General features: G+C 47.2%; 1 protein-coding gene across 1 annotated transcript in view; it reads left to right on the top strand.

Annotated features, from left to right (window-relative positions):
- The first annotated feature begins 11325 nt into the window (after nt 1-11325).
- LOC135517126 (collagen alpha-1(XI) chain-like) overlaps nt 11326-27115 on the top strand; it is a 172505-nt gene continuing 156715 nt past the window's right edge. Inside the window, 7 exon segments of the mRNA XM_064941154.1 lie at nt 11326-11862; nt 15075-15128; nt 17414-17467; nt 18045-18098; nt 18279-18332; nt 25746-25799; nt 25903-25944. Of these exon segments, the coding sequence (XP_064797226.1) occupies nt 11812-11862; nt 15075-15128; nt 17414-17467; nt 18045-18098; nt 18279-18332; nt 25746-25799; nt 25903-25944 (363 nt within the window). The 5' untranslated portion in view covers nt 11326-11811.

Below are 27115 nucleotides of genomic sequence, written 5' to 3'. Positions count from 1 at the left end.
CACTCTTTTCCTCTCCTGTCCTCTCTTTTCCTCTCTTTTCCTCTCCTGTCCTCTCTTTTCCTCTCCTGTCCTCTCTTTTCCTCTCCTGTCCTTTCTTTTCCTCTCTTTTCCTCTCCTGTCCTCTCTTTTCCTCTCCTGTCCACTCTTTTCATCTCCTGTCCTCTCTTTTCCTCTCCTGTCCTCTCTTTTCCTCTCCTGTCCTCTCTTTTCCTCTCCTGTCCTTTCTTTTCCTCTCTTTTCCTCTCCTGTCCTCTCTTTTCCTCTCCTGTCCACTCTTTTCATCTCCTGTCCTCTCTTTTCCTCTCCTGTCCTTTCTTTTCCTGTCCTCTCCTGTCCTCTATTTTCCTCTCCTGTCCTCTCTTTTCCTCTCCTGTCCTCTCTTTTCCTCTCCTGTCCTCTCTTTTCCTCTCTTTTCCTCTCCTGTCCTCTCTTTTCCTCTCCTGTCCTCTCTTTTCCTCTCCTGTCCTCTCTTTTCCTCTCCTGTCCTCTCTTTTCCTCTCCTGTCCTCTCTTTTGCTTTCCTGTCCTTTCTTTTCCTCTCCTGTCCTCTCTTTTCCTCTCCTGTCCTCTCTTTTCCTCTCCTGTCCACTCTTTTCCTCTCCTGTCCTCTCTTTTCCTCTCCTGTCCTCTCTTTTCCTCTCCTGTCCTTTCTTTTCCTGTCCTCTCCTGTCCTCTCTTTTCCTCTCCTGTCCTCTCTTTTCCTCTCCTGTCATCTCCTGTCCTCTCTTTTCCTCTCCTGTCCTTTCTTTTCCTCTCCTGTCCTCTCTTTTCCTCTCCTGTCCTCTCCTGTCCTCTCTTTTCCTCTCCTGTCCTCTCTTTTCCTCTCCTGTCCTCTCTTTTCCTCTCCTGTCCTCTCCTGTCCTCTCTTTTCCTCTCCTGTCCTCTCTTTTCCTCTCCTGTCCTCTCGTTTCCTCTCCTGTCCTTTCTTTTCCTCTCTTTTCCTCTCCTGTCCTCTCTTTTCCTCTCCTGTCCTCTCTTTTCCTCTCCTGTCCTTTCTTTTCCTCTCCTGTCCTCTCTTTTCCTCTCCTGTCCTCTCCTGTCCTCTCTTTTCCTCTACTGTCCTTTCTTTTCCTCTCCTGTCCTCTCTTTTCCTCTACTGTCCTTTCTTTTCCTATCCTGTCCTCTCCTGTCCTCTCTTTTCCTCTCCTGTCCTGTCCTCTCTTTTCTTCTCCTGTCCTCTCCTGTCCTCTTTTTGCCTCTCCTTTCCTCTCCTGTCCTTTATTTATTTTCCTCTCCTGTCCTCTCTTGTCCTTTATTGTCCTCTCCTGTCCTCTCCTGTCCTCTATTTTCCTCTCCTGTCCTCTATTTTCCTCTCCTGTTCTCTCCTGTCCTCTCCTGTCCTCTCCTGTCCTCTCCTGTCCTCTATTTTCGTCTCCTGTCCTCTCCTGTCCTCTATTTTCCTCTCCTGTCCTTTATTGTCCTTTCCTGTCCACTATTTTCCTGTCCTCTCCTGTCCTCTATATTCATCTCCTGTCATTTATTGTCCTCTCCTGTCCACTATTTTCCTGTCCTGTCCTCTCCTGTCCTTTATTTTCCACTCCTGTCCTCTCCTGTCCTTTATTTTTCTCTCCTGTCCTCTCCTGTCCGCTCCTGTCCTCTATTTTCCTCTCCTGTCCTCTCCGCTCCTCTCCTGTCCTCTATCTTCCTCTCCTGTCCTCTATTTTCCTCTCCTGTCCTCTATTTTCCTCTTCTGTCCTCTCCTGTCCTCTCCATTCCTCTCTTGTCCTCTCCTGTCCTGCCCTCTCCTGTCCTCTATTTTCCCCTCCTCTCCTGTCCTCTCCTGTCCTCTCCTGTCCTGTCCTCTCCTGTCCTCTCCTGTCCTCTCCTGTCCTCCCCATTCCTCTCCTGTCCTCTATTTTCCCCTACTCTCCTGTCCTCTCCTGTCTTCTCCTGTCCTGTCCTCTCCTGTCCTGTCCTCTCCTGTCCTCCCCATTCCTGTCCTCTCCTGTCCTCTCCTGTCCTGTCCTCTCCTATCCTCTCCTGTCCTGTCCTCTCCTGTCCTCTCCTGTCCTGTCCTGTCCTCTCCTGTCCTGTCCTGTACCTCCCCATTCCTCTCCTGTCCTATATTTTCCTCTCCTGTCCTCTCCTGTCCTCTCCTGCTGGTGTTATAATGGATGGATGACAATTATGATAATGAGGATGTTCTTATTCATCCATTGAATGGTGAAAATAGTATGAGAAGCTTCTCTCTCTGTCTCTCTCTCTGTCTCTCTGTCTCTCTCTCTCTCTCTCTCTCTCTCTCTCTCTGTCTCTGTCTCTGTCTCTGTCTCTGTCTCTCTCTCTCTCTCTCTCTCTCTCTCTCTCTCTCTCTCTCTCTCTCTCTCTCTCTCTCTCTCTCTCTCTCTCTCTCTCTCTCTCAAATTTCAATTCAAGGGCTTTATTGGCATGGGAAATATGTGTTAACATTGCCAAAGCAAGTGATGTAGATAATATTTAAAGTGAATATATAAAGTGAAAAACAATACAAATTAACAGTAAACATTACACATACAGAAGTTTGAAAACAATAAAGACATTACAAATGTCATTATATATATACAGTGTTTTTACAATGTACAAATGGTTAAAGGACACAAGATAAAATAAATAAGCATAAATATGGGTTGTATTTGCAATGGTGTTTGTTCTTCACTGGTTGCCCTTTTCTCATAGCAACAGGTCACAAATCTTGCTGCTGTGATGGCACACTGTGGAATTTCACCCAGGAGATGTGGGAGTTTTTCAAAATTGAATTTGTTTTCAAATTCTTTGTGGATCTGTGTAATCTGAGGGAAATATGTCTCTCTAATATGGTCATACATTGGGCAGGAGGTTAGGAAGTGCAGCTCAGTTTCCACCTCATTTTGTGGGCAGTGAGCACATAGCCTGTCTTCTCTTGAGAGCCATGTCTGCGTACGGCGGCCTTTCTCAATAGCAAGGCTATGCTCGCTGAGTCTGTACATAGTCAAAGCTTTCCTTAATTTTGGGTCAGTCACAGTGGTCAGGTATTCTGCTGCTGTGTACTCTCTGTGTCGGTCCAAATAGCATTCTAGTTTGCTCTGTTTTTTTGTTAATTCTTTCCAATGTGTCAAATAATTATCTTTTTGTTTTGTCATGATTTGGTTGGGTCTAATTGTGCTGCTGTCCTGGGGCTCTATACGGTGTGTCTCTCTCTCTCTCTCTCTCTCTCTCTCTCTCTCTCTTTCCCTCTCTCTTTCCCTCTCTCTCTCTCTCTCTCTCTCTCTCTCTTTCGCTTTCTCTCTCTATCTCTCTCTATGTCTGTCTCTCCAACTCTCTCTATGTCTGTCTCTCTGTTTCCCTCTCTCTGTTTCCCTCTCTCTCTGTTTCCCTCTCTCTCTGTTTCTCTCTCTCTTTCTCTCTCTCTCTCTCTATCTCTCTCTCTCTCTCTCTCTCTCTCTCTCTCTCTCTCTCTCTCTCTCTCTCTATGTCTGTCTCTCTATGTCTCTCTGTTTCCCTCTCTCTCTCTCTGTTTCCCTCTCTCTCTATCTCTCTCTATGTCTGTCTCTCTGTCTCTGTCTCTCTCTGTCTCTCTCTCTCTCTCGCTCTGGACACGTTCTAACATGGCATCTTTCCTCTTGTCTTGTTGACTACGTTTCCCAGGGTCCCGCAGGGCAGGCTGGTCTTGCAGGAGCCGACGGTTTGCCAGGTCCTCCTGGTACCATGCTGATGCTGCCAGTAAGTACCAGACCAGGAATATTGGGAATTTACATCCAACCAAATCAAATCAAATTTATTTATAAAGCCCTTCGTACATCAGCTGATATCTCAAAGTGCTGTACAGAAACCCAGCCTAAAACCCCAAACTGCAAGCAATGCAGGTGTAGAAGCACAGGTGGCTAGGAAAAACTCCCTAGAAAGGGCAAAACCCAGGAAGAAACCTAGAGAGGAACTAGGCTATGTGGGGTTGCCAGTCCTCTTCTGGCTGTGGAGGGTGGAGATTATAACAGAACATGGCCAAGATGTTCAAATGATCATAAATCACCAGCAGGGCACACTTAAATTCACATAGGACACCGGATAGGACAGGAGAAGTACTCCAGATATAACAAACTGACCCGAGCCCCCCAACACATAAACTACTGCAGCATAAATACAGCCACTATTATCTACCACTAATTAAATGTATTGGTAAATCCATTTTATAACAACTGCTGATGTAAAAAGGGCTTTAAACATTAATTGATTGATCATCTTGCTTGATCCATATATTTTTTGATTGATATTTAGATGTTCATTGTGCACAGCATGATTGTGATTTTCCTCTCTGTGTCTCTGTGTGTGGATCTGCGTGTCTCCGTGTTCCTCTGTGTGTCTCTGTGTGTCTCTGTGTGTGTCTGTGTTCTTCTGTGTGTCTCTGTGTGTCTCGGTGTGTGTCTGTGTGTGTCTCTGTGTTCCTCTGTGTTCCTCTGTGTTCCTCTGTGTGTCTCTGTGTGTGTGTGTCTGTGTTCCTCTATGTGTCTCTGTGTTCCTCTGTGTGTCTCTGTGTCTCTGTGTGTCTCTGTGTGTGTCTGTGTGTGTCTCTGTGTTCCTCTGTGTTCCTCTGTGTGTCTCTGTGTGTGTGTGTCTGTGTTCCTCTGTGTGTCTCTGTGTTCATCTGTGTGTCCCTGTGTGTGTGTGTCTGTGGCTGTGTTCCTCTGTGTGTCCCTGTGTGTGTCTCTGTGTTCCTCTGTGTGTCTCTGTGTGTGTGTCTCTGTGTTCCTCTGTGTATCTCTGTGTGTGTGTCTCTGTGTTCCTCTGTGTGTCTCTGTGTGTGTGTCTCTGTGTGTGTGTCTCTGTGTTCCTCTGTGTGTCTCTGTGTGTGTGTCTCTGTGTTCCTCTGTGTGTCTCTGTGTGTGTGTCTCTGTGTTCCTCTGTGTGTCTCTGTGTGTGTGTGTCTGTGTTCCTCTGTGTGTATCTGTGTCTCTGTGTGTCTCTCTGTGTGTGTCTCTGTGTTCCTCTGTGTTCCTCTGTGTTCCTCTGTGTGTCTCTGTGTGTGTGTGTCTGTGTTCCTCTGTGTGTCTCTATGTTCATCTGTGTGTATCTGTGTCTCTGTGTGTCTCTATGTTTTCCTCTCTGTCTCTGTGTGTCTGTGTGTCTCTGTGTGTGTCTCTGTGTGTGTCTCTGTGTGTGTCTCTGTGTGTGTGTCTGTGTTCCTCTGTGTGTCTCTGTGTGGCTCTGTGTGTTCCTCTGTGTGTCTCTGTGTGTCTCTGTGTCTCTCTGTGTGTTCCTCTGTGTGTCTCTGTGTGTGTCTCTGTGTGTCTCTCTGTGTGTCTCTGTGTGGCTCTGTGTGTTCCTCTGTGTGTCTCTGTGTGTCTCTGTGTCTCTCTGTGTGTTCCTCTGTGTTCCTCTGTGTTCCTCTGTGTGTCTCTCTGTGTGTTCCTCTGTGTGTCTCTGTGTGTCTCTCTGTGTGTCTCTGCGTGTCTCTGCGTGTTTCTCTGTGTGTCTCTGTGTGTGTTTGTCTGTGTTCCTCTGTGTGTCTCTGTGTGTCTCTCTGTGTGTCTCTGCGTGTCTCTGCGTGTTTCCCTGTGTGTCTCTCTGTGTGTCTCTGCGTGTCTCTGCGTGTTCCTCTGTGTGTCTCTGCGTGTCTCTGTGTGTCTCTGTGTGTGTATCTGTGTGTCTCTCTGTGTGAAAGTTCCGTTTGGGAGGGGATGGAGAGAAGGGTCCTGTGGTGTCTGCTCAAGAGGGCCAAACACAGGCTATTCTCTCCCAGGCCAGAGTGAGTATGTTGTGACCACACCAGGGCTGTAACAGGCCGAAGAGGGCCAAACACAGGCTATTCTCTCCCAGGCCAGAGTGAGTATGTTGTGACCACACCAGGGCTGTAACAGGCCGAAGAGGCCCAAGCACAGGCTATTCTCTCCCAGGCCAGAGTGAGTATGTTGTGACCACACCAGGGCTGTAACAGGCCGAAGAGGGCCAAGCACAGGCTATTCTCTCCCAGGCCAGAGTGAGTATGTTGTGACCACACCAGGGCTGTAACAGGCCGAAGAGGCCCAAACACAGGCTATTCTCTCCCAGGCCAGAGTGAGTATGTTGTGACCACACCAGGGCTGTAACAGGCCGAAGAGGGCCAAGCACAGGCTATTCTCTCCCAGGCCAGAGTGAGTATGTTGTGACCACACCAGGGCTGTAACAGGCCGAAGAGGGCCAAGCACAGGCTATTCTCTCCCAGGCCAGAGTGAGTAACAGGCCGAAGAGGGCCAAACACAGGCTATTCTCTCCCAGGCCAGAGTGAGTAACAGGCCGAAGAGGGCCAAACACAGGCTATTCTCTCCCAGGCCAGAGTGAGTATGCTGTGACATCACCAGGGCTGTAACAGGCCGAAGAGGGCCAAGCACAGGCTATTCTCTCCCAGGCCAGAGTGAGTATGTTGTGACCACACCAGGGCTGTAACAGGCAGAAGAGGGCCAAACACCAGAGCTGTAGCAGGGTTCAGTGTAACCTTTGGGCATATCTCCCTTTTATTTATTAAGAAGAGAAACCCATTGGTGTTTCAGCCTTCTAGCCCTTCATTAGTATATCCTTTCACACAGCTGTAGTTTAGGGGAAGATGTGTGGGGGTGGGGGGGGTATTACAACATTACAGGCCTTTTAGGTGGGATGCAGGGTGATGGGAGGGGATGTAGTGGGTCTGAGAGGTTCAGCTCAGCCTTGTACAACACTAAAAGGAGAGGCTCTGAGATATGTGCTGAACAGGCTACAGACAGAAACACAGCCTGATTGGGACACATGCAGGAGGCAACAGGCAGTTAAAACACAATTCATGGGGTTCATGACCCACAGGTGGGCCAGCACAGCAGATGAACAGGTGTCTGAGGAAAGACAGAGAGAGAAGAAAGCGATGGGCTGAATGAGTGTAGGCCACTGCGTCGTAATGTTTCACAAACCCATGACATCACAGAAAAAGTAAGAGAAAACTGTCTGAGGTATGAGAGAGTGTCAGGTATGAGTGAGAGTCTGAGTGAGGAATAGGATGGTAGGGTGTGTGGTGTGAGGTAGTGTCTGAGGTAGTGTCTGAGGTATGAGGTAGTGTCTGAGGTATGAGTTAGTGTCTGAGGTATGAGTTAGTGTCTGAGGTATGAGTTAGTGTCTGAGGTATGAGTTAGTGTCTGAGGTATGAGTTAGTGTCTGAGGTATGAGTTAGTGTCTGAGGTATGAGTTAGTGTCTGAGGTGTGAGGTAGTGTCTGAGGTATGAGGTAGTGTCTGAGTGAGGAATAGGATGGTAGGGTGTGTGGTATGAGGTAGTGTCTGAGGTATGATGTCGTGTCTGAGGTATGATGTCGTGTTTGAGGTATGAGGTAGTGTCTGAGGTATGAGGTAGTGTCTGAGGTATGAGTTAGTGTCTGAGGTGTGAGGTAGTGTCTGAGGTGTGAGGTAGTGTCTGAGGTGTGAGGTAGTGTCTGAGGTATGAGGTAGTGTCTGAGTGAGGAATAGGATGGTAGGGTGTGTGGTATGAGGTAGTGTCTGAGGTATGATGTCGTGTCTGAGGTATGATGTCGTGTTTGAGGTATGAGGTAGTGTCTGAGGTATGAGGTAGTGTCTGAGGTATGAGGTAGTGTCTGAGTGAGGAATAGGATGGTAGGGTGTGAGGTATGAGGTAGTGTCTGAGGTATGAGGTAGTGTCTGAGTGAGGAATAGGATGGTAGGGTGTGAGGTATGAGGTAGTGTCTGAGGTATGATGTCGTGTCTAAGGTATGATGTTGTGTCTGAGGTATGAGGTAGTGTCTGAGTGAGGAATAGGATGGTAGGGTGTGAGGTATGATGTAGAGTCTGAGGTATGAGGTAGTGTCTGAGGTATGAGGTAGTGTCTGAGGTATGAGGTAGTGTCTGAGTGAGGAATAGGATGGTAGGGTGTGAGGTATGAGGTAGTGTCTGAGGTATGATGTCGTGTCTGAGGTATGATGTCGTGTTTGAGGTATGAGGTAGTGTCTGAGGTATGAGGTAGTGTCTGAGTGAGGAATAGGATGGTAGGGTGTGAGGTATGAGGTAGTGTCTGAGTGAGGAATAGGATGGTAGGGTGTGAGGTATGAGGTAGTGTCTGAGGTATGATGTCGTGTCTAAGGTATGATGTTGTGTCTGAGGTATGAGGTAGTGTCTGAGTGAGGAATAGGATGGTAGGGTGTGAGGTATGATGTAGAGTCTGAGGTATGAGGTAGTGTCTGAGTGAGGAATAGGATGGTAGGGTGTGTGGTGTAAGGTAGTGTCTGAGGTATGAGGTAGTGTCTGAGGTATGAGGTAGTGTCTGAGGTATGAGGTAGTGTCTGAGTGAAGAATAGGATGGTAGGGTGTGTGGTGTGAGGTAGTGTCTGAGGTATGAATTAGTGTCTGAGGTATGAGTTAGTGTCTGAGGTATGAGGTAGTGTCTGAGTGAGGAATAGGATGGTAGGGTGTGAGGTAGGATGTAGAGTCTGAGGTATGAGGTAGTGTCTGAGGTATGAGGTAGTGTCTGAGTGAGGAATAGGATGGTAGGGTGTGAGGTATGAGGTAGTGTCTGAGGTATGAGGTAGTGTCTAAGGTATGATGTTGTGTCTGAGGTATGAGGTAGTGTCTGAGTGAGGAATAGGATGTTAGGGTGTGAGGTATGAGGTAGTGTCTGAGGTATGATGTCGTGTCTAAGGTATGATGTTGTGTCTGATGTATGAGGTAGTGTCTGAGTGAGGAATAGGATGGTAGGGTGTGAGGTATGAGGTAGTGTCTGAGGTATGAGGTAGTGTCTGAGGTATGAGGTAGTGTCTGAGGTATGAGGTAGTGTCTGAGGTATGAGGTAGTGTCTGAGTGAGGAATAGGATGGTAGGGTGTGAGGTATGAGGTAGTGTCTGAGGTATGAGGTAGTGTCTGAGGTATGAGGTAGTGTCTGAGGTATGAGGTAGTGTCTGAGTGAGGAATAGGATGGTAGGGTGTGTGGTGTGAGGTAGTGTCTGAGGTATGAGGTAGTGTCTGAGGTATGAGGTAGTGTCTGAGGTATGAGGTAGTGTCTGAGTGAGGAATAGGATGGTAGGGTGTGAGGTAGGATGTAGAGTCTGAGGTATGAGGTAGTGTCTGAGGTATGAGGTAGTGTCTGAGGTGTGAGGTAGTGTCTGAGGTGTGAGGTAGTGTCTGAGGTGTGAGGTAGTGTCTGAGGTATGAGTTAGTGTCTGAGGTATGAGGTAGTGTCTGAGGTATGAGGTAGTGTCTGAGGTATGAGGTAGTGTCTGAGGTATGAGGTAGTGTCTGAGGTATGAGGTAGTGTCTGAGTGAGGAATAGGATGGTAGGGTGTGTGGTATGAGGTAGTGTCTGAGGTATGATGTCGTGTCTGAGGTATGATGTCGTGTTTGAGGTATGATGTCGTGTTTGAGGTATGAGGTAGTGTCTGAGGTATGAGGTAGTGTCTGAGTGAGGAATAGGATGGTAGGGTGTGAGGTATGAGGTAGTGTCTGAGGTATGAGGTAGTGTCTGAGTGAGGAATAGGATGGTAGGGTGTGAGGTATGAGGTAGTGTCTGAGGTATGATGTCGTGTCTAAGGTATGATGTTGTGTCTGAGGTATGAGGTAGTGTCTGAGTGAGGAATAGGATGGTAGGGTGTGAGGTATGATGTAGAGTCTGAGGTATGAGGTAGTGTCTGAGGTATGAGGTAGTGTCTGAGGTATGAGTTAGTGTCTGAGGTATGAGGTAGTGTCTGAGGTATGAGTTAGTGTCTGAGGTATGAGGTAGTGTCTGAGTGAGGAATAGGATGGTAGGGTGTGAGGTATGAGGTAGTGTCTGAGGTATGATGTCGTGTTTGAGGTATGAGGTAGTGTCTGAGGTATGAGGTAGTGTCTGAGTGAGGAATAGGATGGTAGGGTGTGAGGTATGAGGTAGTGTCTGAGGTATGAGGTAGTGTCTAAGGTATGATGTTGTGTCTGAGGTATGAGGTAGTGTCTGAGTGAGGAATAGGATGGTAGGGTGTGAGGTATGAGGAAGTGTCTGAGGTATGATGTCGTGTCTAAGGTATGATGTTGTGTCTGATGTATGAGGTAGTGTCTGAGTGAGGAATAGGATGGTAGGGTGTGAGGTATGATGTAGAGTCTGAGGTATGAGGTAGTGTCTGAGGTATGAGGTAGTGTCTGAGGTGTGAGGTAGTGTCTGAGGTATGAGGTAGTGTCTGAGTGAGGAATAGGATGGTAGGGTGTGAGGTATGAGGTAGTGTCTGAGGTATGAGTTAGTGTCTGAGGTATGAGGTAGTGTCTGAGGTATGAGGTAGTGTCTGAGGTATGAGGTAGTGTCTGAGTGAGGAATAGGATGGTAGGGTGTGTGGTATGAGGTAGTGTCTGAGGTATGATGTCGTGTCTGAGGTATGATGTCGTGTTTGAGGTATGAGGTAGTGTCTGAGGTATGAGGTAGTGTCTGAGGTATGAGGTAGTGTCTGAGTGAGGAATAGGATGGTGAGGTATGAGGTAGTGTCTGAGGTATGAGGTAGTGTCTGAGTGAGGAATAGGATGGTAGGGTGTGAGGTATGAGGTAGTGTCTGAGGTATGATGTCATGTCTAAGGTATGATGTTGTGTCTGAGGTATGAGGTAGTGTCTGAGTGAGGAATAGGATGGTAGGGTGTGAGGTATGATGTAGAGTCTGAGGTATGAGGTAGTGTCTGAGGTATGAGGTAGTGTCTGAGGTATGAGTTAGTGTCTGAGGTATGAGGTAGTGTCTGAGGTATGAGGTAGTGTCTGAGGTATGAGGTAGTGTCTGAGGTATGAGGTAGTGTCTGAGTGAGGAATAGGATGGTAGGGTGTGAGGTATGAGGTAGTGTCTGAGGTATGATGTTGTGTCTGAGGTATGATGTCGTGTTTGATGTATGAGGTAGTGTCTGAGGTATGAGGTAGTGTCTGAGTGAGGAATAGGATGGTAGGGTGTGAGGTATGAGGTAGTGTCTGAGGTATGAGGTAGTGTCTAAGGTATGATGTTGTGTCTGAGGTATGAGGTAGTGTCTGAGTGAGGAATAGGATGTTAGGGTGTGAGGTATGAGGTAGTGTCTGAGGTATGATGTCGTGTCTAAGGTATGATGTTGTGTCTGATGTATGAGGTAGTGTCTGAGTGAGGAATAGGATGGTAGGGTGTGAGGTATGAGGTAGTGTCTGAGGTATGAGGTAGTGTCTGAGGTATGAGGTAGTGTCTGAGGTATGAGGTAGTGTCTGAGGTATGAGGTAGTGTCTGAGTGAGGAATAGGATGGTAGGGTGTGAGGTATGAGGTAGTGTCTGAGGTATGAGGTAGTGTCTGAGGTATGAGGTAGTGTCTGAGGTATGAGGTAGTGTCTGAGTGAGGAATAGGATGGTAGGGTGTGTGGTGTGAGGTAGTGTCTGAGGTATGAGGTAGTGTCTGAGGTATGAGGTAGTGTCTGAGGTATGAGGTAGTGTCTGAGTGAAGAATAGGATGGTAGGGTGTGTGGTGTGAGGTAGTGTCTGAGGTAGTGTCTGAGGTATGAATTAGTGTCTGAGGTATGAGTTAGTGTCTGAGGTATGAGGTAGTGTCTGAGTGAGGAATAGGATGGTAGGGTGTGAGGTAGGATGTAGAGTCTGAGGTATGAGGTAGTGTCTGAGGTATGAGTTAGTGTCTGAGGTATGAGGTAGTGTCTGAGGTTTGAGGTAGTGTCTGAGGTATGAGGTAGTGTCTGAGTGAGGAATAGGATGGTAGGGTGTGTGGTGCTGGGGCATATGGAGGGTGTTCATCTGTCTCCTTCTGACTGGTGATTTGTCATCCCTTCCCCCCTCACTCTCCCCCCTCTCCAACACCCTCCATCCCCCTCCCTCCATCCTCTCCATCCCTCCACCCCCTCCCTCCCTCCCCCTCCATCCCCTTTCATCTACCCCACAGCTCGCCATGAGAGGTCCCTCAGGTCCAATGGGTCTCACAGGGAGATCTGGTCCAGTGGTGAGTTTTAGTTCACCCCCGCCCCCCCTGATAACACACATAGACAGACAAATCCATCTTACCAAGTCTGCCCGTGGAAGGTGAACACAGGTCATTGACTGCCCTGTCAGAAACCTACAATGTATCATGTCACAATTCACCCTGGCCTTTTACCCTTCTTCCTATGAGATATCTCCTTACGTATAACCATTCTGAGGTATACACCAGCTATAATAGTGCCTTCAGCCTAGAGTTTTCCATGGATGAGGCTGAGTAGAGATGAAAAACCAACAGAATTAGAGGCTTGAAGCTTCCTTTTTCAATTCTATTGCATTCATTTTTTTGTTTGTATTCATTTGATACCACCCTGCATCCCAAAGTTGGCTTACCTGGGAAGCTAAGCAGAGTTGGTCCAGGTCGTGCTAGAAGTGGTGCTGAAGGTCCAGTAGGGAGCACTCTTCCCTCTGGTCTAAGGAGATCCCATTGCCCCAGGGCAGTGAAGGGGACATTGCCTTGCGTAGGGAGCCGTCTTTTGGAAGGGACGTTAAACAAGCGTCCTGACCCTCTGTGGTCACTAAGGATCCCATTATCGTAAGAGTAAGGGTGTTAACCCTGGAGTCCTGCCTAAATCTAGCCCTCATACCGTCATGGCCACCTAATCCTTCCCCTTGTTCCTAATAGGCCTATGTATCTCCTCACCTCTCCACCTGATAGCTGGCATGTGGTGAGCATTCTACCACAAAATGGTTGCCGTGCATCACAAAGGAGAATGCTGCTGATTGGTGGTGGATGGAGGGGAGTTTCCCCATTACTATGTAAAGCTCTTTGAGGACTTCAGTTGGTAGAACAGCGCTATACAAAATCCACTATTATTATATTGTGTTTTCCCTTTTAAAACCAATAGTTCTTGACTTGTGAGACAAAGTCGAGCCCATTTTATGGTCTATTGCTAAATCACTAATAGTGTATATTGCTAAATCACTAATAGTGTCTATTGCTAAATCACTAATAGTGTATGTATTGATAAATCACTAGTAGTTTCTATTGCTAAATCACTAGTAGTGTCTGTATTGATAAATCACTAGTAGTTTCTATTGCTAAATCACTAATTGTGTCTATTGCTAAATCACTAATAGTGTCTATTGCTAAATCACTAATAGTGTCTGTATTGATAAATCACTAATAGTGTCTAGATTAGATGCTCTAAAATGTCTATCCAGCCCTGCAATTGAACCCCACAATTTTAGACTTAAGTTTATGTTTTCTCACTACAATATACAGTATGATCATGATACGGTAATATATACATAATGTGTACCATTTGTCATGTTTAACTGATGAAAATATCCATGGTTGATTTCATACTAATTGGTTAGCTTGCCAAACGGAGCACATGCAAAGTCAATGGGACAAACTGGATGAATTAGCTACCTAGCTAGCCAGATAGATAGTTTTTTGTATGTTTAACTAGCAGACCTAGCCAGATTAAAACCATTCACTTTGTTCTACTTTATGATTCTGAAGTTAGAAGTTTGCTAAATCTATTTGTCTTTATGTCTGTTGCCACACCTAACACCTCTTTAACTGACAATAACAAGCTACAGGAGAAGAGTAAATCAATGGGGAAATTATGTTTAAAATGAATCTACACTTCCAGTCAAAAGATTTGACACACCTACTCATTCAAGAGTTTTTCTTAATTTTTACTATTTTCTCCATTGTAGAATAATAATGAAGACATCAAACTATGAAATGACACATATGGAATCATGTAGTAACGGAAAAGTGTTCAAAGTAGCCACCCTTTGCCTTGATGACAGCTTTGCACACTCTTAGCATTCTCTCAACCAGCTTCCTGAGGAATGCTTTTCCAACAGTCTTGAAGGAGTTCCCAATGGCTGAGTGGTGTTCTGTTCCAGCCAATAGGACACCTCACTGGCTGAGGGGTGTTCTGTTCCAACCAATAGGACACCTCTCTGGCTGAGGGGTGATGATCCAGCCAATAGGACACCTCTGTGGCTGAGTCATGTTCTGTTCCAGCCAATAGGACACCTCTCTGGCTGAGGGGTGATGATCCAGCCAATAGGACACCTCTCTGGCTGAGTGGTGTTCTGTTCCAGCCAATAGGACACCTCTCTGGCTGAGGGGTGATGATCCAGCCAATAGGACACCTCTCTGGCTGAGTGGTGTTCTGTTCCAGCCAATAGGACACCTCTCTGGCTGAGGGGTGATGATCCAGCCAATAGGACACCTCTCTGGCTGAGTCATGTTCTGTTCCAGCCAATAGGACACCTCTCTGGCTGAGTGGTGTTCTGTTCCAGCCAATAGGACACCTCTCTGGCTGAGTGGTGTTCTGTTCTAGCCAATAGGATACCTCTCTGGCTGAGTGGTGTTCTGTTCCAGCCAATAGGACACCTCTCTGGCTGAGTGGTGTTCTGTTCTAGCCAATAGGACACCTCTCTGGCTGAGTGGTGTTCTGTTCTAGCCAATAGGACACCTCTCTGGCTGAGTGGTGTTCTGTTCCAGCCAATAGGACACCTCTCTGGCTGAGTGGTGTTCTGTTCCAACCAATAGGACACCTCTCTGGCTGAGTGGTGTTCTGTTCCAGCCAATAGGACACCTCTCTGGCTGAGGGGTGATGATCCAGCCAATAGGACACCTCTCTGGCTGAGTCATGTTCTGTTCCAGCCAATAGGACACCTCTCTGGCTGAGTGGTGTTCTGTTCCAGCCAATAGGACACCTCTCTGGCTGAGTCATGTTCTGTTCCAGCCAATAGGACACCTCTATGGCTGAGTGGTGTTCTGTTCCAGCCAATAGGACACCTCTCTGGCTGAGGGGTGATGATCCAGCCAATAGGACACCTCTCTGGCTGAGTCATGTTCTGTTCCAGCCAATAGGACACCTCTCTGGCTGAGTGGTGTTCTGTTCCAGCCAATAGGACACCTCTCTGGCTGAGTGGTTTTCTGTTCCAGCCAATAGGACACCTCTCTGGCTGAGTGGTGTTCTGTTCCAGCCAATAGGACACCTCTCTGGCTGAGTGGTGTTCTGTTCCAGCCAATCGGACACCTCTCTGGCTGAGTGGTGTTCTGTTCCAGCCAATAGGACACCTCTCTGGCTGAGTGGTGTTATGTTCCAGCCAATAGGACACCTCTCTGGCTTAGGGGTGATGATCAAGCCAATAGGACTAACAAGGTTTGTGTCCATGCTTCTCACTGGTCCATCATTCTCTCAGGGTGTTCCTGGTTCTTCTGGACTTAAAGGTGATGCCGGAGACCCTGGTCCTCAGGTGAGATGTTCAACACGTAGCTGGAGACTACTAAACCCTCTCATAGTCATACTGCACTTATCTTAGACAGTTACTCTACCTATATATCACTACAGTTACCTATACCTCACTACAGTTACCTGTATCTAACTACAGTTACCTATACCTCCCTACAGTTACCTGTATCTAACTACAGTTACCTCTACCTCCCTACAGTTACCTGTATCTAACTACAGTTACCTATACCTCACTACAGTTACCTGTAACTACAGTTACCTCTACCTCACTACAGTTACCTGTATCTAACTACAGTTACCTCTACCTCACTACAGTTACCTGTAACTACAGTTACCTCTACCTCACTACAGTTACCTGTATCTAACTACAGTTACCTCTACCTCACTACAGTTACCTATACCTCCCTACAGTTACCTGTAACTACAGTTACCTCTACCTCACTACAGTTACCTGTATCTAACTACAGTTACCTCTACCTCACTACAGTTACCTGTAACTACAGTTACCTATACCTCACTACAGTTACCTGTATCTAACTACAGTTACCTATACCTCCCTACAGTTACCTCTACCTCCCTACAGTTACCTGTAACTACAGTTACCTCTACCTCCCTACAGTTACCTCTACCTCCCTACAGTTACCTGTGTCTAACTACAGTTACCTCTACCTCCCTACAGTTACCTGTATCTAACTACAGTTACCTCTACCTCCCTACAGTTACCTGTGTCTAACTACAGTTACCTCTACCTCACTACAGTTACCTGTATCTAACTACAGTTACCTCTACCTCCCTACAGTTACCTGTGTCTAACTACAGTTACCTCTACCTCCCTACAGTTACCTGTATCTAACTACAGTTACCTCTACCTCCCTACAGTTACCTGTAACTAACTACAGTTACCTATACCTCACTACAGTTACCTGTATCTAACTACAGTTACCTCTACCTCCCTACAGTTACCTGTAACTAACTACAGTTACCTATACCTCCCTACAGTTACCTGTATCTAACTACAGTTACCTCTACCTCCCTACAGTTACCTCTACATCACTACAGTTACCTCTACCTCCCTACAGTTACCTGTATCTAACTACAGTTACCTATACCTCCCTACAGTTACCTCTACCTCCCTACAGTTACCTGTATCTAACTACAGTTACCCTTACCTTACTACAGTTACCTATACCTCACTACAGTTACCTATACCTCACTACAGTTACCTGTAACTACAGTTACCTCTACCTCACTACAGTTACCTCTACCTCCCTACAGTTACCTCTACATCACTACAGTTACCTCTACCTCCCTACAGTTACCTCTACCTCCCTACAGTTACCTGTGTCTAACTACAGTTACCTCTACCTCCCTACAGTTACCTCTACCTCCCTACAGTTACCTGTGTCTAACTACAGTTACCTCTACCTCCCTACAGTTACCTATACCTCACTACAGTTACCTATACCTCACTACAGTTACCTGTAACTACAGTTACCTCTACCTCACTACAGTTACCTCTACCTCCCTACAGTTACCTCTACATCACTACAGTTACCTCTACCTCCCTACAGTTACCTCTACCTCCCTACAGTTACCTGTGTCTAACTACAGTTACCTCTACCTCCCTACAGTTACCTCTACCTCCCTACAGTTACCTGTGTCTAACTACAGTTACCTCTACCTCCCTACAGTTACCTCTACCTCCCTACAGTTACCTGTATCTAACTACAGTTACCTCTACCTCACTACAGTTACCTGTAACTACAGTTACCTCTACCTCCCTACAGTTACCTGTGTCTAACTACAGTTACCTCTACCTCCCTACAGTTACCTCTACCTCCCTACAGTTACCTGCATCTAACTACAGTTACCTCTACCTCACTACAGTTACCTGTAACTACAGTTACCTCTACCTCCCTACAGTTACCTCTACCTCCCTACAGTTACCTGTATCTAACTACAGTTACCTCTACCTCCCTACAGTTACCTGTATCTAACTACAGTTACCTCTACCTCACTACAGTTACCTGTAACTACAGTTACCTCTACCTCCCTACAGTTACCTCTACCTCCCTACAGTTACCTGTATCTAACTACAGTTACCTCTACCTCCCTACAGTTACCTGTAACTACAGTTACCTCTACCTCCCTACAGTTACCTATATCTCACTACAATTACCTATTCCTCACCTACAGTTACCTACAGCTTCACCTATATTTAATGTATACCTATTCAGTGAATGTTCCCCAGCTGACTATAATCTGGCCATCATTACGTGTTCTGCACAGGGCTCCAGGGGAGTCCAAGGGTCTGCGGGACAAATAGGCAAACCTGGTAAGAGGGTAAGTGGACCGAGTGAACTCTGCCTCATCCTGTGTGTGTGGGGGTGGGGTGGGGGGGGGGAGTGTTGTAGTGTGTGTGTGTGTGTGTGTGTGTGTGTGTGTGTGTGTGTGTAGTGTGTGTGTGTGTGGGGGGGGGGTGTTGTAGTGTGTGTGGGGGGGGTGTTGTAGTGTGTGTTTGTGGGGGGGGGGGGGTGTTGTGTGAGTGTGTGTGGGGGTGTGTTGTAGTGTGTGTGTGTGTGTGTGTTGTGTGAGTGTGTGTGGGGGGGGTGTGTTGTAGTGTGTGTGTGTGTGTGTGTGTGGGGGGGGGGGGTTGTAGTGTGTGTGTTGTGTGCGTGCAGTGTACGATCTGAACGGTTTATCATTAACAAACAATTCCCTGAATGTTCTAAAATCCAGTTAAAAATCCCAAAACGTACAATTAGGCAGTAGATGACATAATTGGCTGGAATTGCATTTCCAGGTAGATGCCATTGCCTGATTGGTCTTGAGGATTCCATGTTTATCCTCTCTCTCTCTCTCTCTCTCTCTCTCTCTCTCTCTCTCTCTCTCTCTCTCTCTCTCTCTCTCTCTCTCTCAGGGTCGTGGTGGAGCCGTTGGCGCCCGAGGAATGCCTGGAGAGTCGGGGTCTAAGGTACATGATGTCTCTGTCCACTAGTCACTTTACTCAGATAATTAAAAGCACATGATGTCTCTGTCTGTTATGTGTGACTGTTCTGTGTTGGTCACTACCTCTGTGTTGAAAACGTATACACAATGATGTCTGTGTAGCCTGGGGACTCGGTGGTCATTGTTACATTGTGTTTCTCTACAGGGAGAGGGAGGCTTCGATGGCCTGCCCGGCCTACCTGGTGACAAGGGACACAGGGTGAGCAACAGTAACGTATCAAGCACCTGCATGTGTACCGCTCCCTAAATGAGAAGGCCATAGGCTGTTCTGAAATGAATGGTTGAGATCCTTTATCCTTCAAGGAAATGACTGGTGAGGCAAACAGGAAACTCCATGTGAACGACCGGCTTGATTCGGTCTTATGTAGAATTTTTTTTTAAACTTACGTTGGATAAAAGTAGAGATTCAGAGCTAGAAAATGATAGATCATACACTACAGTTGAGGAACAATGTGAAAGTAATTATGCTTTGAAAGTTGATACACTTGTAAACCCACTTTTGAGAAAATGGCCCTTGAATGTTTTAGTAAACCTACTGGAGATCTCCTCATTGTCTACACCCATTCAACATAGTTCACACCTTCTTAATTAAGCCTTAGCCACACCCATCTATTTAAGGATTCACATGTGAGGCCATGTACAGTACTAAACAACCAAAGATTTCAAGACCAAATGCTGGTTTATTGTCAGGATTTGGCCAGGGTTGTTCCGGGTTTTGGTCACTAGATGCCCCCATTGTGCTTTTTGATCTTATGTTTTTTCCCTTGTTCCCCATTATTATTTGCACCTGTGCCTCGTTTCCCCTGATTGTATTTAAACCCTTAGTTTCCCTCAGTTCTGTGCTCTGTGTTTGTATGTTAGCACCCAGCCCTAGTGTTCTGTGTATTCTTGTCGATTCCGGTGGATGCTCTTGTGGAATTCTGTTTTTGTTTTCGAGTATCTCTTGAGGCTTTTTTGTGCTATTCCTACCACCTTTCGGATTTGCCATTTTTTGTATTGAAGGACTTCTACTTTTTACTTTATTAAATACACCGTCTTAAGTACTGCTGTGTCTGCCTCATCTTCTGGGTTCTGCTGACTATTCGTGGCTCAGTTGGTTAAGTGACTGTTTCTCACTCCGGAGACCCAGGTTCGTAACCGGGTCCTGACAGAAACACAGAGCCAAAAAATGAACCCAGAGGCAGCCAGTTCCCAGGACCTTTTTGCCATGCTGTCCCACCACCAGGAGACTGTCCAACGCCACGAAGCCGCCCTGGTTCAGCAAGAGGCCTTAATGGCTAGACATTCTCATCTTCTGTCGGAGATGCTGACTTCCATTAAGCAAATATCTGATCGTCTTACCCCGGCAACAGTTCCCGTCCCAGTACCTCAGATTCACGTACCCATGGCAGTTAACCCCCTGGCTGAACCTCGTCTTCCACCTCTCCAACGGTTCTCAGGTGATCCAAGTGCTTGTAAAGGGTTTCTCACCCAATGTTCTCTCTCCTTTGAGCTACAACCCTCGTTGTTTCCCACCGACCGGTCTAAGATCGCTTATATCATCACCCTGCTGTCGGAAAAAGCCCTGGCCTGGGCTACTGCTGTGTGGGATGCCCATAGTTCCTGCTGTGCCAGCTACTCTGCCTTTGCTGAGGAATTCAAACGAGTGTTTCAAGGCCCAAGCAGTGGTTCTGACTCAGGATCGTGAACTCCTAGCGGTTAAGATGGCATTGAAGGAATGGAGACACTGGCTCGAGGGGGCTTCTCACCCGTTTCAAGTGCTTACGGACCACAAAAATCTGGAGTATATCCAGCAGGCGAAGCGGTTGAACTCTAGACAAGCTAGATGGTCTCTTTTCTTCAATCGATTCCAGTTTATCCTCACCTATCGGCCCGGGTCGAAGAATCTCAAACCGGATGCCCTGTCCCGAGTCTACGCTCCTGCCATTCGAGATGACACGGACATGCCTGTCCTTCCTGCTGCTAAGATTGTGGCTCCGATCTCGTGGCAAGTTGAGGATACCGTGAGACGTGCTCAAGCTAGCGAACCGGACCCGAAAGGAGGTCCTGCCAATCGGTTGTTTGTCCCCAAGGCAGTGAGGACTCAGGTCCTTCTGTGGGGGCACTCCTCTCGCCTCACCTGTCATCCGGGCATAGGTCGCACCTTGGAGTTCATCCAGCGTAAGTTCTGGTGGCCTACCATAAGAGAAGACGTTGCCACTTTCGTCAATGCCTGTCCCGTGTGCTGCCAGGGCAAATCTTCTCACCTCCGCCCTCAAGGACTCCTTCACCCTTTACCTGTTCCCCACAGACCCTGGTCCCATATCTCATTGGACTTTATTACTGGACTTCCTCCATCCCATGGGAATACTACTATCCTAGTCATAATCGACAGGTTTTCAAAGGCGGCCAGGTTCGTCCCTCTGACTAAGTTACCTTCTGCCAAGGAAACGGCTGAGTTGGTAAGTAATCATGTGTTCCGAGTCTTCGGCATTCCTCAAGATATGGTTTCTGACAGAGGTCCCCAGTTCGCCTCAAGGTTTTGGAAGGCCTTCTGCCAACTCATGGGGGCTTCTGCCAGTCTATCTTCAGGGTACCATCCGGAGTCCAACGGCCAAACAGAGAGGATGAATCAAGAGCTGGAAACCACCCTTCGATGTATGACTCGTGACAACCCGTCCACATGGTCATCCTTTATTGTTTGGGCCGAATACGCGCACAACACCTTGCGCTCCTCCTCCACTGGTATGTCCCCGCACGAGTGTCAGTTTGGCTATGCTCCTCCATTGTTCCCGGACCAGGAGGCAGAAGTCAGAGTGCCTTCAGCCTTGAAGTTCGTCAGACGCTGTCGGCTTATGTGGAGGAAGACCCGTCTTAATCTTATGCGTTCCTCACAGAGGTACCAACAACAAGCCAACAGACGTCGCCGTCCCGGGCCTACCCTGCGCCCGGCCAGAGAGTCTGGCTCTCCACAAGAGACTTACCTCTACGGGTGGAGTCTCGCAAGCTGTCCCAAAAATACATCGGCCCCTTCAAGGTTGCCAGGAGAGTTAACCCAGTTTCTTATCGCCTACACTTACCCAGATCCCTTAAGATTAATCCCACATTTCACATTTCATTGTTAAAACCTGTTGTTTTTTCTCCCCTTGTCCCGGCAGACAGACCTCCCCTCCGCCTCGTGTCATTGGAGGCCAGCCGGCTTATACCGTCCATCGGATACTGGATTCCCGCCGGGTGCAGCGGTCCTGGCAGTATCTGGTGGACTGGGAAGGCTACGGTCCCGAGGAGCGCTCCTGGGTTCCTGCCAAAGACATCCTGGACCCTGACCTCATTCGTCAGTTCAGGGCCCTCCACCCTGAGAGAGCTGGTAGGAACGTCAGGAGCCGTTCCTAGGGGGGGGATTCTGTCAGGATTTGGCCAGGGTTGTTCTGGGTTTTGGTCACTAGATGCCCCCATTGTGCTTTTTGACCTTGTGTTTTTTTCCCTTGTTCCCCATTATTATTTGCACCTGTGCCTCGTTTTCCCCTGATTGTATTTAAACCCTTAGTTTCCCTCAGTTCTGTGCTCTGTGTTTGTATGTTAGCACCCAGCCCTAGTGTTCTGTGTATTCTTGTCGATTCCGGTGGATGCTCTTGTGGAATTCTGTTTTTGTTTTCGAGTATCTCTTGAGGCTTTTTTGTGCTATTCCTACCACCTTTTGGATTTGCCATTGTTTGTATTGAAGGACTTCTCCTTTTTACTTTATTAAATACACCGTCTTAAGTACTGCTGTGTCTGCCTCATCTTCTGGGTTCTGCTGTCTATTCGTGGCTCAGTTGGTTAAGTGACTGTTTCTCACTCCGGAGACCCAGGTTTGTAACCGGGTCCTGACATTTATACTACGGTGTGTTTTGTAAATTCAGTCTGGAGTGCCAGAGTGTGCTCAGAGTGTGCTCAGAGTGTGCTCAGAGTGTGCTCAGAGTGTGCTCAGAGTGTGCTCAGAGTGTGCTCAGAGTGTGCTCAGAGTGTGCTCTGGGGGTTGGTAAACTCAGAGTGTTGTCAGATTGTCCGAGCGTTTGACTCTCGGGGCGTTCAGAGACTGGATGCTCTGGCGGAGGAGTAGGGTTGATCCGAACGTTCTGACCAAACAACAGCAGTCAAGCACCCAAGCTAACTGGCTAAAGTATTTTTTATTTTATTTATTTCACCTTTATTTAAGTAACCTAGCTTGCTCGCCACTTCCAGACACAAATGAGAGAACAGCTCACTCTGACCATTTTACTTGCCTTAGAAGAGCTGGTTAGGCTGTTTTTATGTTTATCCAGAGTGTTGGTGACTGTAACTTTGCTGCTGGCAAAAATGTATTAAGCTTTTTTTGCCAACGTTTACTGACACCGGCCATATTCAACGGGTGTTTATTATTATCATCAGTTATTCTGCACTCTGGCACAGACGAGAGTGCTCTGAAATCGAAGTAGATGGCCAGAGTGAATTTATCAGCTACGTGTATTGACAGTTGTCGCCATGACATCATGAACATTCTATTGAAATGATTACTTGCATACTTGCATAGATAGTGGAGTCTTTTGTTTAGACATGTAGCTCGCTAGCTAAACAATTAACCATAACCCCAACTCATAACCTTACTGCCCTGCATGAATCTGCAGCTGGCGAACCAACCAGGTTTAATGTTAGCTAGCTAGCAATGCTCTGAAATATAAATAATATTACTATACTGATCATACACGTAACGTTAGCTAGCGAGCCAACCAGCTAACGTTAGCTAGATAACTAACATTACGCTTTAGCTTGAAATGAAAATGACTTTCTGACAACATTAGAGACATGTAATATTTGAAAATGTAGCTAGCTAGACTCTCTTACCCATATACATGGATGGACTCTTCCCCCTCTCTGTCACGGATGTCATGGTTGCCCTTAGTTTGAAGATGTAATCCGGAGACAGGTATTTTATACAATAGCCTTCTGTGTGTTCTCATTTCGACTCCTTCTGCATATTTGCAATCAAACGGCAGAATTGTCTCAGTCTCTTGAGCTATCATTCTCTAATAACACTAATTTCAAAACTTGGTCCTCTAGAAAGTGGAGAGCAACACTTTTGAGGTTCTACTACGTGAAATCTTTCAAAAAAAGCTGTTTGAAAGGATGACCTACACTGACCAGCTCATGTTATAGACCGATGTGTGCTACAGACCTATTCCAACTCATCTCTCGACATGTCCAGTCCACTCATAATCTCAACCAATCATGGCAGACCGATTCCAACCCATCTCTCATCATGTCCAGTCCACTCATAATCTCAACCAATCATGGCAGCCTGATTCCAACTCATCTCTCAGCATTTCCAGTCCACTCATTATCTCAACCAATCATGGCTAGCGGGAAGGTGACTTTTTCCATGGATAAACCAACTAGGCTCCTAATTTAAGAATAGTATTCATATTTACAGATTGCATACCAGTTTGTTATTAAAGCACATAAAAGTTCACATGTCCCAGAAGGCAAAAATAAATAGTTTATGTTTAAACATCTCTCCTGTGAAGTGTGACATAGGCCTGGTTTCCTGAAACGAGTCACATATTCTCAATCTCTACAAAACAATGACCTCCAGTTTTGAAATGAAGGGTCCGATTTAAAGTTCCCTTCAACCCTCAACCCCCTAGCCTCGCACTAATGGTGAAAGAGAGAGAATATGAGTCCTAATCAGGCCTGCAATAGGTTCCCAAAACACTGGTATTTTCTGTCTTAATACTCTCACTCATTCCAGAGGATCTGAAGTTAATTACATGCAGATTTAATGAGGCAGGTGATCCATCCTGTCGAACAATAGACTAGTGTTGGTCTGAGAAACAGGACTTGGAAGTTTATAGGCTTATGGGTGAAATACTTTTGGCCCCGTTTGATAAGACCAAATTGGCTAAAAACAAAATGCCACAACTTTTAGGGTTGGGGGGTGGGTTGGGGTTGGGGTGGGGGTTAAAAAATGTCTGCCACTTTTGGCTACATAAGCTTGTTGTTCTGATTAATCTCGTGATTTTCTTTGGGTGTAACATTATACAATCACCTAAGTCTTTAATTCTGAAATTAAATGCGGAGCTAATATTATTGTAGAAACTCATTTGAATGGCTTTGAAGTGGTAATCCAAAACATAAATGAGCAAAGTCATTTTTTTTTGTTCAGATTTACAGTTGGACCAATAGTGTGGCCAAATTGATCCTCTGATAACAATCTCTTCCACAGAGTTGTCACCAGACGTGTACCCAAGCAGCATGTTGAAAAGCATGATCATGATACAAGCTCCAGTCCCGGTCCTTTTCTGTGCCATCTGCTCTAAACACCCTTAGAAGAGACACACCAGACCCTGTCAGGCTAAATTAGGAGCTTAGGCTGCAGAGAGAGAAGGGCTGAGAGAGGGAGAACCAGGAGAACCAGGCATAATAGGTAGAGAGAGAGAAACAGAGAGAAAGGGCAGAGAGAGGGAGAGGGAGAAACAGATAGGGGGGTAGAGAGAGAGAGAGAGAAGGGGCAGAGAGAGGGAGAGGGAGAAACAGATAGGGGGGTAGAGAGAGAGAGAGAGAAGGGGCAGAGAGAGGGAGAGGGAGAAACAGATAGGGGGGTAGAGAGAGAGAGAGAGAAGGGGCAGAGAGAGGGAGAGGGAGAAACAGATAGGGGGGTAGAGAAAAGAGAGAGAGAGAGAAGGGGCAGAGAGGGAGAGCCTGGTCGTTTGGTTACCTATTCTGCCTGGGTAACATCAAGGTAAAAACAGTTAGCCAGCCAGCCAGCCAGTCAGCCAGTCCATCCTGCTGTAAGAGTCTGTAACTACACAGATGGCCTCACCCAGTCCTCTATGTGACACTAACACACATCTCGGTCTCTGTCTCTGTCTCTCTCTCTCCCTCTCTCCCTCTCTCTCCCTCTCTGCCCCTTCTCTCTCTCTCTCTCTCTCCCTCTCTCTCTCTCTCTCCCTCTCTCTCTCTCTCTTCCTCTCTCTCTCTCTCTCTCTCTCTCTCTCTCCCTCTCTCTCTCTCCCTCTCTCCCTCTCTCTCCCTCTCTGCCCCTTCTCTCTCTCTCTCTCTTCCCCTCTCTCTCTCTCTCTCTCTCTCTCTCTCTCTCTCTCTCTCTCTCTCTCTCTCTCTCTCTCCCTCTCTCTCTCTCTCTGCCCCTTCTCTCACTCTCCCTCTCTCTGCCCCTTCTCTCTCTCACTCTCTCTGCCCCTTCTCTCTCTTCCCCCCCCTCTCTCTCTCTCTCTCTCTCTCTCTGCCCCTTCTCTCTCCCTCTCTCTGCCCCTTCTCTCTCTCTCTCTCTCTGCCCCTTCTCTCTATCACTCTCTCTGCCCCTTCTCTCTCTTCCCCTCTCTCTCTCTCACTCTCTCTCTTTCTTTCTCTCTCTCTCTCTCTCTCTCTCTCTCTCTCTCTCCCTCTCTGCCCCTTCTCTCTCGCTCCCTCTCTCTCTCTCCCTATCTCTCTCTCACCCTCTCTCTGCCCCTTCTCTCTCTCCCTCTCTCTCCCTCTCTCTCTCCCTCTCTCTCCCTCTCTCTGCCCCTTCTCTCTCCCTATCTCCCCCTCTCTCTCCCTCTCTCTCTTCCTCTCTTTCTCTCTCTCTCTCTCTCTCTCTCTCTCTCTCTCTCTACAGGGGGAGACCGGATCAATTGGACCTCCTGGAGCCCCTGGAGAGGACGGACAAAGAGTGAGTATCCCACCATCCCTTCCCTCATCATTCTCCCATACAACTCCTCCATTTCCATCCATCCATTTTTACTGCTGTAAACCGACAGTTCTTCTCTGTGCAGGGCGAGGATGGAGAGATCGGGCCAAGGGGATTGGCTGGAGAGGTTAGGTTTGATAAACAGAACCCTAAACTATTTATCAAGTATTATCAGTTTAAACTTCATAACATCATTTGAGTAATACAAGTATTCGACCATGCTGTTATAACATACATGGGGGTCTGGTTAGGAGACCCAGGGAGACCCACAGATACAGGGGAACCCACACATACAGGGGGACCCACACATACAAAAACATGCACACATACACACATATACACATACACATATACAGCGGGGTCTGGTTAGGAGACCCAGGGGAACCCACACATACAGGGGGACCCACACATACAAAAACACATACTATCTCCCTGGGTTGACAACACATCTACTTCTGTATCAGCTAGTTAAAGGGATAGTCTTACCCACACGACCAAATTACGTTTAAGGTTTCTCTATCCCTACAAGCAGTCTTTGGACAAGGTATGACAGTAATTGAAAATAGTCTGGGTAGCCATTTGTTTAGTTGTTCAGGAGTCTTATGGTTTGGGGGGGGTTGAATCTGTTTTGGAGCTCCGGTACCACTTGCCGTGTGGAAGCAGAGAGAAGAGTCTATGACTTGGGTGGCTAACGGTACCGAAGTGCCAAGTCTAGGTCCAAGACACTTCTAAACAGCTTCTACCCCCAAAGCCATAAGACTCCTGGACAGCTAATCAAAGGGCTACCCAGACTAATTGCATTGCCCCCCCCCCCCCCCTACCCCTTCTACGCTGCTGCTACTCTCTGTCATTATCGATGCGCAAGTCACTTTAATAAATCGACTCACGTGTACATGTTACCTCAATTAACTCAACTAACCGGTGCCCCCGAACATTGCCTCTCTAACGGTACCCCCTGTACACAGCCTCCACATTGACTCTGTACCGGTACACCCTGTATATAGCCTCCACATTGACTCTGTACCGGTACACCCTGTATATAGCCTCCACATTGACTCTGTACCGGTACACCCTGTATATAGCCTCCACATTGACTCTGTACCGGTACCCCCTGTCTATAGCCTCCACATTGACTCTGTACCGGTACCCCCTGTCTATAGCCTCCACATTGACTCTGTACCGGTACCCCCTGTATATAGCCTCCACATTGACTCTGTACCGGTACCCCCTGTCTATAGCCTCCACATTGACTCTGTACCGGTACCCCCTGTCTATAGCCTCCACATTGACTCTGTACC

This window comes from Oncorhynchus masou, chromosome 28, assembly GCF_036934945.1.
Source record: "Oncorhynchus masou masou isolate Uvic2021 chromosome 28, UVic_Omas_1.1, whole genome shotgun sequence".
In the NCBI taxonomy this organism is placed as follows: Eukaryota; Metazoa; Chordata; class Actinopteri; order Salmoniformes; family Salmonidae; genus Oncorhynchus; species Oncorhynchus masou.
This window is presented reverse-complemented; position numbering and strand designations above follow the sequence as displayed.